Here is a 14403-nt window from a genome sequence, read left to right as displayed (position 1 = left end):
GAATACTATATTAAAATATTATCTCCTGGGGACTTCCATGATGGTCCTGTGATTAAGACTTCTCCTTTCAATGCAGGAGCCGTGGGTTCAATCCCTGGTCGGGGAGCTAAGATCCCACATGCCTCGCTGCCAAAGATCCCACGTCTCACGGCCAAAAAACCAAAACATAGAACAGAAGCAATATTGTAACAAATTCAATAAAGACTTTAAAAGTGGTCCACATCAAAAACATCTTTAAAAAAATATTTTCTCCTAATTGGAGAATAATAAATACACATTTAGAATTTTAAAAAGGAAATAACTTGTTTTTCTTTTGAAGAATGTTATCTGAGATAATAAGGGGTTAAATTTATATTTACTACTTTTTGTCAAATAATGTGTACTGTAAAAATGAAGTAAAAAAAATCTGTGCAAAAATTGCGTTTTAAAATTCTGTTTAGACTTACCTTCATGCCGTGCAGTTGGTAGTTGGTAGTATCTTGGTCATGTAATCTATTTGATAATAAATTTAGTAGTTATGTGAACTAACATTTTCAAATAATATCTTTTCCAGGCTACCAGGATATTGCATATAGGTTTATATTTACCCAGAAATAATCCGTTATTGCAGCCGAAGTTCTTTCAACCACAGCATTTTACAGGATTCCTGTGGACAAGAAATTAATGTATTTCATGGGGTATTTGTATCTTTAAAGTAGAACTTGCTTGCTGGGGACGCTTTAAAAAGAAAGTATTTGCATAAATGTTATGTACGTAGCTAGTAATTTTGAACGTTTATTCCACTGTTGGAAGGTATTTTTGCTTGAATAAGAACTTTTCTGACTCTTTGCTCCAAGAAGACGCATAGTGACATGAATCGTGCATTCTTGATGGTAGATGTCTGCTGTCAGTGACGTGGACTGTTCCTGCGCAGGTTTAGCACTTCTGTTCTGTTCTTGATGGTTCTGGTCCTCTCTTTAGATGTGTTACCTGCACTGACTCAAATATTTTTTGTAATATTTCATTCTCCTACAGTCATTTATAATAGCTTGCCCTAAAAGTCATATTTTCTTTTCTTTTCAGGAGGCACTGGCTACAATTAGGCTTCTTGATGTCCTTTGTGAAATGACTGCTAATACTGACCTGCTCGGCTATCTACAGGTTTTTCCTGGTTTGCTGGAAAGAGTGATTGGTGAGTGAAATATCACATGTATTATTATTATTTTAAATATTTATTTATTTATTTGGCTGCGCTGGGTCTTTAGTTGCGGTACACGGGATCTTCCTTGCGGCATGCAGGATCTTTGGTTTTGGCATGAGAGATCTTTACTTGTGGTGTGCGGGATCTCTTAGTTGCAGCATGCATGCGGGATCTAATTCCCTGACCAGGGATCAAACCTGGGTCCCCTGCGTTGGGAGCGTGGAATCTTAACTGCTGGACCACCAGGGAAATCTCCATATTGTTATTTTTAATTAAAAAATCTTTGACTTATACTGTAGTAGTATAAGTTCAAACACAGATCCTTAATTTTCAGTGTGTTAGTATATTTCTGAGATTTTTTTGAAAAATTTTTTCTTGGAAGGAGTCGTCGTGTTTTGGTAACAGCTCAGGCTCTTGCCACTTTCTGGCTGTTGGTGATGCCCAGTCAGTTGATGCGGGTGCTAATCCTGGTACACAGGTGCTCAAGTGGGCGTCCCATCCGTCGTGGCTGTGATGATGCTGGGGGGTGGTTGTGGTGATGGGGGGGTGAGACAATGACGGCGATGTTTATACTCCTGTAGTTTTACCAGATTTGTTAGTAAAGTTTTCCCAGTGACACTTGTGGAACCTGAAGAACACTGCTTTGCCCGTAGTATCGATAATTGTGTGTTCCATTCTTATAAGACAACTGTTTTAAAGAAGAAAGTATTGTTTGAAATATTACCGTCTTTGCTAAAAAGCTGTTAGCAGAATAGTCACGTACAACCTGTTCCCTGTGGTTAGCCATGCTTATGCTTGCTATTCAGTGTTTGCTGTTCTTTTCTTTAAAAAAAGATTCTACTGATCCTGGAGACCCATATGCTAAGAAAGATGGATCAGTGTCTAGATGGGTAGGTGCGTTAGTGGTGAGCTTTAGAAGGTATTTCGAATCTCATATCAGTGTTTTATTTTGAATGCAGTGCTTTTAGCGATAATTAAAATAAGACATCACAAACCTGAGAAACTGAATCGTTATGGGAAAAACATGCGTTTGGACCAGGGCAAATGGGTTGCTAGCCCACCTCTGCTGAATTACTAACTTCTCTGGGGCCGATTCCTTCACCATAAAGTTGGGAAAGTGACCTGCCCATAGGCTGCCTACAGACATTTCATAGAGTACAACAATGTCAAGTTATTTCTTCTGAGTGTAGCCAAAATTGATTAGTGGATAACACATGCTGCCTTCTGAGTATCTGGGCAATGAGAAAACGAATCAGCCGTGCTTCTTTGTTTTTGTCATATGGCTCATTACATGTAGGTGCTGCAGGTTAGACTTAGCTGACTGTAGTTGTCACATGAGTTCCTTCATAAAGAAGTTGGAATTGGAAACCTGTTACTAGAAAAGACGGTGGAAAATGTTTAGCTAACTTTTCTTAGTGGATAAATGGAAAGTCCAGGTTGGGGTAATCATTTTGACTTCTCTCTCCAAAACTAGAGTCATGAAAAATTCTAAAGCAAAAGCAGAAGAGCCTTCTAATCATTATTTTAAAGAACACTTTCAGTACTCTACCTCTATTTTATTTTAATCCGTTAAAATAAGTTAGATTTACTTATGGGAATCTAATACAAAACATAAAAATAAACATTTTTCTGTGGAAAGTGAAGTTTATCTTTTTGTTGTAGATCTTTTACGACTGATTCATGTAGCTGGCAGTGACACCACAAACATCTTCAGCACCTGTGCCTGCATAAAAGCGGAAGGCGACGTCTCAAATGTAGCTGAGGGCTTCAAGTCTCATCTCATTCGTCTGGTTGGAAATCTGTGTTACAAGAATAAAGACAACCAAGACAAGGTAAGGTTCTCTCTTAGTGTGTTTCATACATACGTGGCTTTATTTAGAACATAATATTTAGGATGTAGAATCTATTCATTTTTGGGGAATGAAAGCTTGCGGTGCTTAGAAAGTAGCCTGAGGTATATGTATATGCGTATATTACCACAGATAAACATAGTGTGTCATATGTGTTTGTATTAGGGTTGGATTTTTTTGTAATTTTGTATTGTATTTGTCCTTAGTGTGTTTGAGCCAGTCTCCTTTTTTATAAATAGCCAATGCATGTCCTAAGCCTGTGCATTTAAATACACTATTTGTTTATATAGAGAACAGTGAATGAAAAACAGGACCTAGAAATTTTCAAACACATAGTAGACATTTAATAAACAGTAGTTTTTATTGACCATCATCTTAAGAAAAAACAGACAATCCTTACCATACATCTGTGCCCTACACTTACGGATGATATAGCACCATCACTGTTTGGTCCACATATTTTAAAAGGGACATAATGCTTAAGTATTAAATCTCTGAAAATTCAATAGACTGCCGTTAGAAACCTCTTTTGTGCTGGCTAGCTTAGGGGCAATTGTATTGAGAATGTTAGAGGGTGATGAAAAGAGATGGCAGGAGAATTGGACCACATGCTTTCCATTGGACAAGCCTACCTGTATCTTTCCGGAGTTTTACTTTGGGTGGCACTCGTTTTGCTTCATCAGATACTGAATATATGTGCGGCAGGTTATGTTTTTCCAAGATGGCTGCAAAAGTACCTCCTCATTCTGCGTGTGTTCCTGCACTGTGACTTTGCCACTCCCACATCAGGGGTTAGATTAATTTCTCCATCCTCTTGAATCTAGATGACTAAGGCCCTGTGACTGCTTTGAATGGTAAAATACAGTGGTAGTGATCCTGTACCACATCTGGTGTAGTCCTTAACTGGTCTGGCAGGTTCCATATCTAGCCTCCTAGAAGCCAGTCGCCATGTAAGAAGTGCAGATTCCCTGAGATTACCAAGTCCACATGGAGAAGCCCTGGAGGATGAGATGCAGTGAGGAGAGAGAAAGGGGCCAGTCAAGGAACACCGAGGCATCAGGCATGGAAGTGAGAGACCATCTTGGAACTTTCTAGGTAGCTGCGCAATTCCTTCATTCCAAGCTCGAGTTGCACCCAGCTGATGCCACATGAATCAGGGACAGCTTTCTGGCAGAGCCCTTTCTGAATTCATGACCCACAACATTGTGAGAAAAAGTAAAAAATTGGGAAGAAAAATAAGCTGTGTAGGTTCTGTAAGCTGCTGTTCGACTGATCCTCCTTCAGATAGTAATTATCAGCTCTGGACAAAAGACAGCTCTGTGGAGACACTCAGATTTGATATAGACAGGTAGATTTTGGAGTTGAAATGACACTTGGATGAAGGTCACAGCAGAGAGTGTGCCATGCAGGGAGGTTAAAACTCTGATAGAAAATCTGCAGGACTTTTAGCTTGAAGGATCCAAGGACAGTTTGGAGCAACCATAGCCTCTGGAAACTGAAAGGGAGAATCCCAGAAAGGAGAAAGTAAGCCCCATGTTCTGTGTACCAACCACCTAAATCCCTGCTGATGCCTGAATCAGAGATGCATGGGGCAGGCTCCAAGCAGCTAAGCTGAGGATAAGATAATTATACTGAGATTTGAGCTGCCACCTTAGAGTTTAAGGTTTAAGTCCAATTAAGATAATTACCCACTAAAACAAAAATACCAGTGTTCTTTAGAGGACTATAATAGAGTCTAGAGTTTTCCACAGCATAGCATTCACAATGTCCAAGATAACTTACAGTCCAAACTTACTTGAAACACAGAAAAATATGACCCATTATCAAGAGAGAGAAAAAAATGGAGATAGACTGTGATGACACGTTGGGTTTATTAGCAGGCAAGGATTTTAAAGCAGTTGTAACTGTGGTCAAGGATGTAAAGGAAAACATGCTTTGAATGAATGAAAAGATAGCTTATCTCAGCAGAGAAATAGAAACTATAAAAAAGAACCAGATGGAAATTCTAGAACTGAAAAATACTACAGTGTCCAAATAAAATATGAAAATTTTACTGAGTGAGCTTAACGACTCAACAGAGATGACAGAGTGAAGAGTCAATGTACTTGGAGATAGATCAGTAGAAGTCATCCAGTCTAAACAACAGAGGAGAGGGAAGATTGAAAATGAAATGGTCATCCTAAGGTGCTAAATTTTGGGGTAGCATGTTATGCAGCATTTGGTAGCTGGAATAATTCCCACAGGACATGACACAGAACTAAGTACCGGGCGATTTGCTCTTTCATGGTATGTGTCTAGCATTCTGACGACTCCTCACCTTCAAGCAGGTGTGAGTGGAAGACTCCTAATCCACCCTTGGAAAATTTCTGGGCTGATTATTGTAAGAGAAAGTTGGTAGAGAATAAAACACCTTACCTTTTTAATGACCAAGACCACCTTTCTTCAGGAGCACGAAAGAGGTGGTTTCTTGTGTTTAACTTTTCTTTTGTTGCTAATTTGAATTGGCTTCTTAAAGGAACAAAATGTAGTAACCCTTAAAAGTCTTATGAAAAAAAAAAGAAAAGAAAAAAAGAGAGAAAAAAAAAGAGAAAAAAAAAAAGGCTTATGAAATAACTCAGTGAAGTCAGGATCAGATTGCAGCGTAAGTAAATATGGAGTGTGCCCGAGTGCTGCTCTGGAGAGGTTGCGGGGCTCACAGGAAGTCTGTGGTGTGTCCCTCACGTATGCAGGTGCTGACAGCACTGCTGACTTCTGACCAAACACTCTGGAAGGTGTGAAGGAGTTCATTCTTTCAGTATAAGAATGCCTCTGCTTCTCCTACTTTTTTTTACCTATGCCAACAAAAAGCTTAACCTGAAAGCATTACTTGTGGGATTTTTTTTCCTCCTTCCAAAGAATCTACCACAGCATCGCAGTCTTGTAGCCAAATCCTGATTCTGTCTGATGTTACAGACATTAGCCTTGAGCACTGATGCCTCAAAGGATGGAGTTCGCTAACACCTGACAACTGTAGTTATGATTGTGGAGAAGTGGGTGGTCATGTATCACTGTGCTGTTAAGCTTCATTGTATTGTCTGCATGGGGTGTCCCACGTCTCTGCAGATTGGGGCCTGAAGGGATGTTTGGCCCTTTCTCTACTCTAGACTAAAAATATGAGTTATGGGACTGTGTCAGCGAGCCTGGTGTAGCTCATCTGTCACCCAGAGGGAAAAGGGGGCAGATAATGGGTTTGATGTCTGCTGTGTCCAGCGTTGTGCTTAGTGAACCACATGTATTATCCACTTTAATCTTTGCATCAGCTGTGCACATCCAGTTCTGCCAACCACACTGTAGGGAGAGGCCAGCAGTTCGTGATTTGCAGAGTCCAGAGGAGAATTTAGATTTGTCTGTGAGCTCCTGGGCCTGTGCTCTCTCCCCTGTACCGTGGTGCTTCTCATTTGGGAGCTTTCCAGGGGTTTGGAGAAAGGGGCTTAAAATAGACTTCCTGAATGACTTGAGACTGAAGATGCTGGAGGCTGGTGGACAGGGTCTCCTAGGTGCACCAGGCCCCTTGGGCCCACTCTCGGTTCAAGTCTGCCACCCTTTTGTTGTTCCCATCTCTGTCTCTGATTCATGCATTCATCAAATATGCATGGTCCCACCTTGGGGACCCTTAGATCAATAAGACAGACAGGTGTCCCCTGTGCAGCTTCCACTCTGGGAGCACTGAGGGACCTTCCTTGCCTTGTTGAAGCAGAATCCCAGAGTTACTGACACACGTTTCCTGGCCTTTGTGCACTACTGATTGCTCTGAGGTTTGACCAGAAGCCACTTAAGCGCGTCTGGGTCTCTGCTTGTCTGCGTAATAACTTCGTTCATTGCCCTGATTGAGGTGCCCACCTGCTGGTGGCTGCCCCTGGTTAGTTATGTGGCCCTTTCCCTGTTACAGAGTTCTTTTCATCTGCAATTAGTTCTTTGGAGCCTTTTGACGCCTCTGTGAAAAGGGCTGAAAAGATATTATCATCATTTTCTAAATGAAGAAACCAAGTCTCAGAGAGACTAAGTGTGATTTAATTCAGTTAGCATGTGTTGAATGGAAACTGCCATGTGCCGTGTGCTCTGGGGAAGAAAAAGCCACCTTAGTAGGGAGATCTGCACAGGCACTAGCAGCTCCAACCAAAGTCCCTGTGGGGAGGGCTGTTGGAGAGGAATGGCGAACCCATGCCAGGAGCAGCCCTCTCAGCCAGGACGGGAGCTGGCCTGCACGGTGGTAACAGGAAGGGTGATAACCTTCCTTTCCAGTTGTGTCTTTGGGCAGTGTTTAAGAGTCTCAGGTTGAAAATCTGCTCAGAAATTTATCTTAGCCAGTCTTCCATGCATCTTGAATTCTTAGGTCTGTACACATAATGGACTGTAATATTTCCTGAATTGTAAAGGAATTTCTAGACTTCCCTTTACCAAGTCATGGTAGGGAGATGTTCTTAAATACTTAGTGACTTCTATTCTTACCTTGCGTTTTGTGCTCGACTTACGTGGTATTTTGTTGCTATGTCTGTAGTGGTTAGTATGCTTTTAAACCTTTGTGGACCTGAAATGGAGATTTTATTTTGGTTTCTCTTGTGAGAAGCACATGGGTATTAAGCTGTAAACAGGAAGAAAGCATTCACCAGCTTCTTTTTGTTCGCATAAGGAATGTGTGGTTTACTTTTTTTCTTCCCCATTCTTCTTTTCTTTGCTACTGTCATGAATTCCTTTTTTTTTTTTAGAGTGTACAATTTGGTATTTTTTTCTTATTAGTAATGTATGTACGGCAATCCCAATCTCCCAGTTCATTCCCCCCCCAACCCTCCCCGCTTCCCCACTTGGTGTCCTTATGTTTGTTTTCTACACCTGTGTCTCTGTTTCTGCCTTGCAAATCGGTGTCATAAATTCTTTAAGGGAATGCTTTATTAGAAGAAAAACCAAACTTGGTTTTTGTTTTTTCATAAAGCTAAGTTCATTATAAAAAATGGTTGAACAGGTGATCTAGTTTCTCTACCTTCTTTTTCCCTCAAAGAAATCGTATTGACTAAGGTGGGCCTTCCAGTGTTTTGGCTGCTGAGTCCTTCATGCCAAAGGTTTTGTGGAAATGCTGTTCAGTTTCTTCTCTTCCTTTTCTTCCTCCTGATAGAAAAGATTGCTAGCATTCACACATGTTTGATCCCATGTGTTCAAACATACACATGCATAAAGCTTTCATTAAAGGCATAACTTCATTTTAAAAACAAGTCCATTCTATATGGAAAAGTTCAACATGTAAAGACAGTAAACTACTTGACCACTCCAATTCAGAAGTTTTTTATTGTGAAGGCAGGTTTTTTATATATATGTATATATATACACACACACACATACGTACACACATATATATATAATCTTTGTGATGTATTTTTCATAAAATGTTTTACCCATTGTGTGACCCCCAACATCTAAACTATACCTGCCACGTAGGAAGCATTCAGTACACTTTTCTTGAATGAGAATTTATTTTAAAATATTTGTCCACAGTCCACTATGTACTGAGCACAGTTTTGAATGCTGAAAATATAAAGCAAGTAAGACAGCCCTCCTCTTTAAGTAAATTTTACTATAAAATTTCCTGACTATATTTGCAAACAAAGTCATGTAGTAAAGATAAAATAACTTTTTCAAAGAAAAATTAATGTTCCTCTAAATTCTGGGTTCTGTAATTATTATTATTATTTTAATATATTTATTTATTTTTTGGCTGCATTGTATCTTTGTTGCTATGCGCAGGCTTTCTCTAGTTGTGGTGAGCGGAGGCTACTCTTCCTTGCAATGTGCAGGCTTCTCATTGTGGTGGCTTCTTTTGTTGAGGAGCACAGGCTCTAGGCGTGCAGGCTTCAGTAGTTGTGGCACATGGGCTCAGTAATTGTGGCTCACGGGCTCTAGAGGGCAGGCTCAGTAGTTGTGGTGCACGGGCTTAGTTGCTCCACGGCATGTGGAATCTTCTGAGACCAGCGATAGAACCTGTATCCCCTGCGTTGGCAGGTGGATTCTTAACCACTGCGCCACTAGAGAAGTCCCTTGCCTTATTTTTATTTGATTTATGACTGTTAGGACATCTGTATAGAATGATATTTGCAAATAATTAAAAAAAGTTTTAATCCAAAGTTTAGGTTTTGTAAATCTGATTGCACTTTTTCATTAATCTTAAAGTTTTAGACTAAATTTATGATCGTTAAGCATTCGTAACACGATTATTTTTTAGAGGGGGAGGGGTACCTTTCACATCCAGATGGAAGAAGCCATGACCAGACAAACTATTAAATCCTTTTTAAAAATGATTTCCTTCTATTTGAAATGTTCTTAAGCAGCATATTTGCCTGTTAAATCATGAAACAAAAAAAATCTATTGCTGTTTCCTAATTATTTTCTTTAGGTTGTTGCTCTAACCGGGGGTCAGTCCTTGTTTTGTGGATCAGTACTGGTTGACCGCACAGTTACCCAGATAATTGACTGAGTGGTTGTTTTGTAGAGAAATGAACGTTTGACAGGCGTATGCTGGTGTTTTGCTTCGTGCTGCTGTAAAGTGGTTTGGGGTAGCAGGGCCCTTGGTGCTCTGTCCTTACGCAAGGCCAGCATCTGCCTTCTTGGCCCATGCCTGTCTTGTGTGGACATCCTAGCCTGCATTCTTTACCCCAGTGACCTTAACTTGGCCTTTAGAAGTAAAGGTTGGAGACCTTCTGAGGTCAGTGCAGGCAGCTTTCCAGTGCACGCCCCCCTCCCTGCCCCGTCTGTCTGCTGCTACTCCGCTGCTCTGTGCTGCGCCCTGCGCTCAGCGTCTGTGTGTAGGTGCGTTATTGGGTGCGAGTTCCGGTGCACATGGCAGCATATGTGTGCTGCTGTTGTTACTGAAGACGTTAGTGTGATACACACGTGTACACTGGCTACGGGCAAAACCATGCCATACACAAAATTTGATATGAGTGCCCCTCAGTTTTACTTTAGTGAGTAAAAGCGGTGCCTTCCTAATCACCTGCCACCAGCACCACTCTTCCTTGCTTCTGCCTTGAGGGTTAGACTTTCATGAAGCTCCTTTCCCGAGATCTTCCTCGTTGATGATGGCTAATCTGCCCTCTTTCCCGGATACATAGTTTTCCATCTTTACAGGAAGCCTCAGTCCCGTAACTGTGTGCCTGCCTGGGGAGTTCCAGGTAGGCTGGTGAAGATGCCCTGGCATTGGGCTCTCCTGGTACTGGCCCCTGGCCTTCCCTCAGCTTGTAACATTTAGATCCATGAGTACGAGTGGTGCTTATGGGGGACCCTTGCAATGGACAGAAGGCTTGGGATCGTGCAGAGAATCCAGACAAGACCTAGAGACGCCCTTTGAGCTGTGTAAAGTTTAAATTTGCACAGGCGACGGAAGCTGTCTGAACCTCAGCTTCTTCATGTGTAAAATGGAAACTGTTACACCTGCCTTACCTGGTTGGAAGGATTAAATGTGATCACTTACATAAGGCATCTAACAGCTTGTCTGGTGTCACTTACACCCCCCCCCCGCCCCCCGCCGCCAGCCTCACTGTAAATGAGTGGATCTAGTTCATTTCACTGTCTCCCCATTGTGTGTATTTAAATGGAAATGTGTACACATTTCACAGGTGTTTACAGTAACCCTCGTTCTCTGTATTCTCTGTTTATTACTTTTCTAATAGATGGGACTCTGGGGAGGAAGCAGAGTGAAAGCAAATATGAGAACTTTCTTTAGGATGAGAATCTTTTTTTTGTATTCTCTTCAGTCTGACCACAAATGCTTTCTGAGTTGAATTTCTCTTTTGTTATTATCGAGTAGAGAGCTGAAGTGTTTTCTGTGTGGATACCAAGCTCTCTTCTAGCTCAGTCCTGAGAGTGTGTTAAGGAACTTTTAAATTACAGGTGTATGACCCATCTCAGTTAGACTGTGTGTTTCCCTCTGTCACAAACACGTTGCACAGAATCGCAGCTTATTGATTTGAAGATTGAATGTATAGGCAAGAGCTGGCTTGCTTAGAATTCCAGCTCTTTGTAATGTAATCCCAGTTCAAGAAATATGTCAGAATTCATAAATCAAACCGTCACCATTAGTTTCCTGAACTTATAGTTCCTGCTACAGTAAATGAAATTAAAATTCCTATCTGTCTAGAGGACACATATCATGGTTGAGTGTGTTGCAGCTGTAAATTTTTCCTTTTTAAAGACCCACAAGCCCCTTTCTGTATCTTGTAGAGTGATCAGCTTGTTCTTTTGCAGAAAAGTAATATTATTTAAAAGGAAGAATCATGCTGAATATATAAATAAAATACAGCAGTTTACTGCCATTATTACTGTTGCACACTAACGAAGCTTCAGCCTGTGCCAGGCTCTTCCGTGCTTCCTCCCGTGGTTCCCAGCGCTCTCTTCCCTGGGAGACTGTAAGCTCCTTGCAGGCCGGACATGCCATGTCTGGTTGAACACCGGCCACTACACCTGGTGTGCAGTGTGAGCCGTGGGTGGGCAGTGCATGAGTGCCCCGATTCACCAGCGAGTCAGAGCCGGGAGAGCTGAGTTCCTTGCTTGGCACAGTGGCAGGCTCTCTGCTGTGCTCCACTACACCCACATTCGCTGGAGAAAGAGACATTTGAAATCTTGGACCAACATGTATGAGTCCTTAAGAGGGGGCCGCTTTATAGAACAGCGCGTGCGGGACTGACTTTGTTCTTGGCCGTGGTCCCATTCCTCAGTTCCTGTTGCACTGTTCTCAGTAGTCTGTGACTCCCTGGAGATCTGGGTAGAAAACTGCATTTCAGGGACGTGCATATTTCTCAGAAGCACCGTATACACATATCCTAGATACTGAAAGGAAGACAGTGGGGCAGTCGTTTGCCTGGGGTGACTCAGCAGTTTGTGAAAGCCTGGAATCCAGTTTCTTTCCTAGGCTATGTCTTCAGTTACTAGGCAGTAGAGGTTTTAAAGGGATTTGTGTTTAATAGTAAAAACCATTATTTTGCAGTATCTGTAACAAGAGGTATCTGAGACTTAGGTGAGGAGAAAACCAGCCACATAAAGTGAGAGATGTACCTTGTTCCTGAATGGAAATATGGATTATTGTAAAGATACTCATTTTTAGGCTCATTATTTGTTCATTGCTAGGCCAGTTACAGTCCCCTGAGAGGGGAACCCAGAATTGTGACAAAAAATGAAAATAACTGGGGACTTACTTATCTTAACAGTATTAAAACATACCTTAAAGTTAAAATAATCAACAGTGTACGGAAATGTATAGGTTATTGCAAGAGAGCATCCTTTAGAAGCAGACACCTGAGAAGTTATAAAAAGTTAATGTGTAAGAAGGAAAGCCCAGAAACTGAGAGAGAAAAGGAAAGTTTGTTATAAAAGTGAACCAGGGATAATTGGTTAACTAGTTGGAAAGAAGTCTAACCCCACCCATAACGAACACAGCATTGAGCCTGAAATTGATTAAACAATAAAGTGTTAAAGGTGGAACCATGGAAGTCTAGATAGTATTTAGTTGATTTTTCAGAATAACCAAGGATATTTATGGATTAGACAGTGAAGATTATCATAGATTTGACTATAAATGAATGAGAAACTTGTGCTCAGAGCACCCTAAATAGGTGCACACCTGAGGTTCTGCTGACTATAGCTGGGGGACCCTGAGCAGAGCATTTAGCCTCTTTGCAGCTCAGTTTACTCAGCCAGAAAGGGGGTCATGTTAGCTCTTCTGGTGAAGAGTGGCTGTGAGGAGTAGATTAGATCGTCCACGTAAGATGTTGAGAAGCACTCCATCACGGTCAGCTGCATTTATACTTATGCCGACTTCAGCATCATTGGTAATTTAGAAACAGTCTGCTTTTGCATCCTTTGGGAATGTTTCGATAAATTATGGTAATATGATATGTAGCCAATAAAACCACGTTTTCAAGGAGCATGTATCATATTGGTACAGTGCTCATGACAGCATAGTCATTGTGAATTTGAAGCAGGACACAACATTGTATCTCATAAGTCCCTACCTTTATATTTTTGTATCTATCTTATATTTACACAAATACAGATGTGCATAGCAAAACGACCCCAAAGAAATATATTACAACATTAATAGCAGTTATCTCTAGGTGGTAAAATTAAGGGTTGGTTTTTTTTCCCCTCTGTATACTTTTTGTAGTATTTACAATGAACATGAAATCACTTTAAAAATAATAAGAAAATACTATTAAGAAAGGGAAGGGGCACGGATGTAGAATTCTGGTTTCCTCTCTGACACGAAGAGTGTATGCCAGGTTCGTTAGCGACCGGGGTAATTCTTTCCTTGTTCTGCTTTCAGCGTAGGACGCCATCCTGACCCTTCCCGGACAGGTCTGGGGCTTAACAATTACAGCTTCAGTTATATTTTTAGTGGAAGGATTTGAAAAAGTAAAATGTGGGCATAGGATCTGGATGATTTTGCCAACAAAGAGCAGCTGGGATGGAGGTAGTAGGTGGGGTGTGTGTGTGTGAGACGGAGGGGAGAAGATAATAAAGGCTATTGTTCCAGTGTGTGGAACATAGAGAGGAATAGGGATTCTAATTCACTCTTTATTGTCAGGTGTCCTGATTTGGGTACATTGGCTTTTGCCGAGTGCATGAGTGTCCAAGATTTCTGTTACTTATCTCAACTTAATAAAATCTGAGTGCTTTTGACGTTGTGAAATTTCTTTATATCTCCCTAGGCTTCACTTCTCTGGTTAAATAAGAAAAGTGCTTTTATTTCAAATGTTAGAGAATTTTTTTGCTTTTCTAAAAAACTGTGATGGAACTGTCTGTCACACATCTAAAACAGTTTTGATCTTTAGCATATTTCGTGTTTTTTTTCCCCCCCTGGCAGCAACTGAAAATTAAGAGGATCAAAGTCGTGTTCCTATAAAAAGCCTTTTTTTTCATCAACACTTAAAGTCACTATTGGGTCCTCCCCCGCCCCCCAAGCTTATTGCTTATTTCATCTGATAGAGTTTAATTTCAGACCTATCATATTCTAATGAACCAAGAGTGATATTTAGTCTCAAGCTGTGGAATTTAGTTTGAATTCAAACCTACTGCTGTGTTGCAGTTAAGAGTAAAATCAGGAATAGTTTTGACACCAAATATGAACGAACATGCTATTTGGCGTCGTGGTGAAAGCTTTTAGTTCAGTTCAGCAGATCTGTATGTGCCGTATGCTGTGTACCAGCCAGTACTCCAGGCGCCGAGAATGCAGAAATGGATTTGGCCTAGTGCTTACTCTCAAGGAATTCACACTTTAAAGGGGGAGACAGGGGTGAAAATAGAGTCGAATACGTGGCGTGTGGAAAGCACTCAGAATGAGCAGTAGAGACATTC

General features: G+C 41.1%; 1 protein-coding gene across 3 annotated transcripts in view; it reads left to right on the top strand.

The window, feature by feature from the left end:
* ATXN10 (ataxin 10) overlaps positions 1 to 14403 on the top strand; it is a 158867-nt gene that overhangs the window by 65697 nt on the left and 78767 nt on the right. For all 3 annotated transcript variants that reach the window (XR_009054719.1, XM_057741952.1, XM_057741951.1), the window contains 2 exons: positions 1063 to 1171; positions 2843 to 3012. Coding sequence is in view for 2 of the 3 variants with exons in the window: in XM_057741952.1 (XP_057597935.1) it covers positions 1063 to 1171; positions 2843 to 3012 (279 nt within the window). In the remaining variant the exon portion in view is untranslated. The remainder of the gene's footprint in view (positions 1 to 1062; positions 1172 to 2842; positions 3013 to 14403) is intronic.

The sequence above is a fragment of the Hippopotamus amphibius genome, chromosome 7 (assembly GCF_030028045.1).
Source record: "Hippopotamus amphibius kiboko isolate mHipAmp2 chromosome 7, mHipAmp2.hap2, whole genome shotgun sequence".
Lineage (NCBI taxonomy): Eukaryota > Metazoa > Chordata > Mammalia > Artiodactyla > Hippopotamidae > Hippopotamus > Hippopotamus amphibius.
Note: the sequence above shows the minus strand (reverse complement) of the source record. Positions and strands in the feature narration are given on the sequence as shown.